This window comes from Fukomys damarensis, unplaced genomic scaffold (assembly GCF_012274545.1).
Source record: "Fukomys damarensis isolate Sample0158 unplaced genomic scaffold, DMR_v1.0_HiC HiC_scaffold_16, whole genome shotgun sequence".
NCBI lineage: Eukaryota > Metazoa > Chordata > Mammalia > Rodentia > Bathyergidae > Fukomys > Fukomys damarensis.
In genome coordinates, this window is record NW_022900928.1 from 25,112,618 (window position 1) to 25,115,021 (window position 2,404).

A 2,404-nucleotide genomic window follows, 5' to 3' on the forward strand; every position below is an offset into this window, starting at 1 on the left:
TGTTTCAAAATCCCAACTACATGCTTTAGCCCTCTTCATCTTTCTCCTATTCCTCATTCACCTAGTCACAAGCAATTCTCAAGCAATCCTGTGTCTCTGTGGTTTGGAGTGTGGTGAACACTCCAGCATCATGCTGTTCCCCCTGCCCTCCCAAAACACCTTGCAAGGAAAGGCAGGGCATCAGCCATGACTCTGAGAGCAAGGTCAGGTAGAAGGTGCTACAGCTAATCTACAGAGCCTTGGGAAGGAACAGTCTCTGTGTGTATTGCTTTGAGTCCAGGAAGGCCAGAAGTCTTCCCTCTGTCTTTGCCCCAGTGTTTCCTGAGCACACAGGGGAAGCTATAACTTCTGGCTGGTTCCTCTCTCCCCAGCATTCCTCACCTGGTCCTTCCCAGGTTCCTTGGATCAAAGATTTTTATTCTCTCTTCCTTGTCATCAAGGTTTTCTTTTCTTCAACCTTTCCTATTTTACCTCATCATCACTCCTTTTTTCTCTCTCATATATCACATCTACTTTTCCCTCTCACCTTTTATTGAGCAATCAAATGTCTGGAACATGACCAATAAACATGTGTCTTGTGAGCTTACATCTCACACATGGAAAGTGATGGGCTCCCTGAAAACAAGAAATGTCTTGTTTGTGTGTAACTCTTACAAAATTTGACACTGTATTTATCTGTGCCTCAAAAGTAGACAAATGTACATGCTGAGACAAATTTTCATCATAAAACCCTTGAGCCCTAAAATAGAAATAGGCCTTTTCCCATTGACCATTTTGTTCCAACAGCCTCTGATCCCCATTCCTGGTGCTATCCCCAGGGCTGAAGCTAATGGGTGAGGATGGAAATAGCAGCATCTTCAATATCTCCTACACCAACTTCCTCTTGGTGGGTTTCCCTGGATTGCAGGAGGGGCGGCCCTTCCTGGTTTTGCCTGTTACCTTCCTCTATGTAGCCATCATCTCTGCCAATGCCCTGGTCATCCACACAGTAGTGGCCCAGAGGAATCTGCATCAGCCCATGTATGTGCTCATTGCTCTGCTTTTGGCTGTCAACATTTGTGCTGCCACAGCTGTGATGCCTAAAATGCTGGAAGGCTTTGTGCATTATGCTAACCCCATATCACTGCATGGATGCCTGGCCCAGATGTTCTTTATCTATTTCACCCTCCTTCTGGATTACAATCTCCTTCTAGCTATGGCTCTGGACCGCTATGTGGCCATTTGCCACCCACTCCGCTATACTGACCTGATGACCTCCCGCCTGCTAAGTCTGCTGGCCATTTTTGCCCTGACACGGAGCCTGGGCGTGGCAGTCCCCTTGGTGGTACGAACTGCACGAGCCCAATTCTGCCATACAGCAGTGATTCGACATTTCACCTGTGAGTACATTGCACTGCTGAGCATAGCTTGTGGAGACTTGACCTTCAACAACCAGTTGGGGCTGGCCATGCGGTTGGTCACTGTGACCTTTGACCTGGTCTTGCTAGGAGCCTCCTACACACGCATCATCTATGCTGCCTTCCAAATCTCTTCTGGGGGAGCCCGCGCCAAGGCCTTGCACACATGTGGTTCCCACTTACTGGTCATCCTCACCATATACCTCTCTGGCCTTTCCACTTCCATTGTCTTCCGAGTGGCCAAGACTGTGTCTCAAGATGTCCAGAATCTCCTCAGTGCCATATATTTACTGCTCCCAGGAGCCTTGAATCCTCTCATTTATGGGGTAAGGACTAGAGAAATCCGTCACCATGTAGAAAAGATGCTCTGTAAAAAGGAATCACGCCAGGAGGTTGGAGAGAAGCCAAAGAGGTTGCAAAGCATAAGAGTAGAGAGAAGTTGCCAGGATAAAAGAACATTGTCAACTTGGAAAGTTGAGCCTGTGGTCTCTGGGAATAAGAGATAAGAACAGGGTACTCAGAGCAGATTATGGATTGTTGGATTCTTAAAATAGCCTGCTTTCATCTCAATAATAAAATTGCTTGCACCTATTTATCCTCCTTAGCATATTTCTCTGCACTTTTTCCCCTACTTGCTGAGAAATCTCCAGTTAATATCTGGATGCATGAAGCTTTACTAGGAGACATACAAAGCAAGTCAAACAGAACATGACGTGCCCTAAACACCTAGTCTGAAAGTAAAATAATCCAAGTGTTTCCCTGATGTCTTTCCCCAAATATAGCCTAAGACTTGACATGAAGTTCAGTGTGACTAAAGTTTCCAGTCTAGTCCAAAAACTACGTTGAGCTCTATAACCCAATCCATCCCAAATACGCATAGCCTTTGCCTCAAATCCCAAATCTGACTCAGGCACACAGGTCAGGCTGACCCGGGGTATCCAGTTTAGCCCACGCAAACAGGTCAAGTCATGCCCAGGACTCTAGTCTAAGATACTCAGATCAAGTCT

The 2,404-nt window shown here is 46.4% G+C and overlaps 1 protein-coding gene across 1 annotated transcript; it reads left to right on the forward strand.

Annotated features, from left to right (window-relative positions):
• Positions 1 to 829: 829 nt before the first annotated feature.
• LOC104847767 (olfactory receptor 52Z1) lies at positions 830 to 1,903 on the forward strand. The gene has a single exon (XM_010603334.1). It carries the CDS (start codon positions 830 to 832, stop codon positions 1,901 to 1,903), a length of 1,074 nt encoding a protein of 357 aa, XP_010601636.1.
• Positions 1,904 to 2,404: the final 501 nt, after the last annotated feature.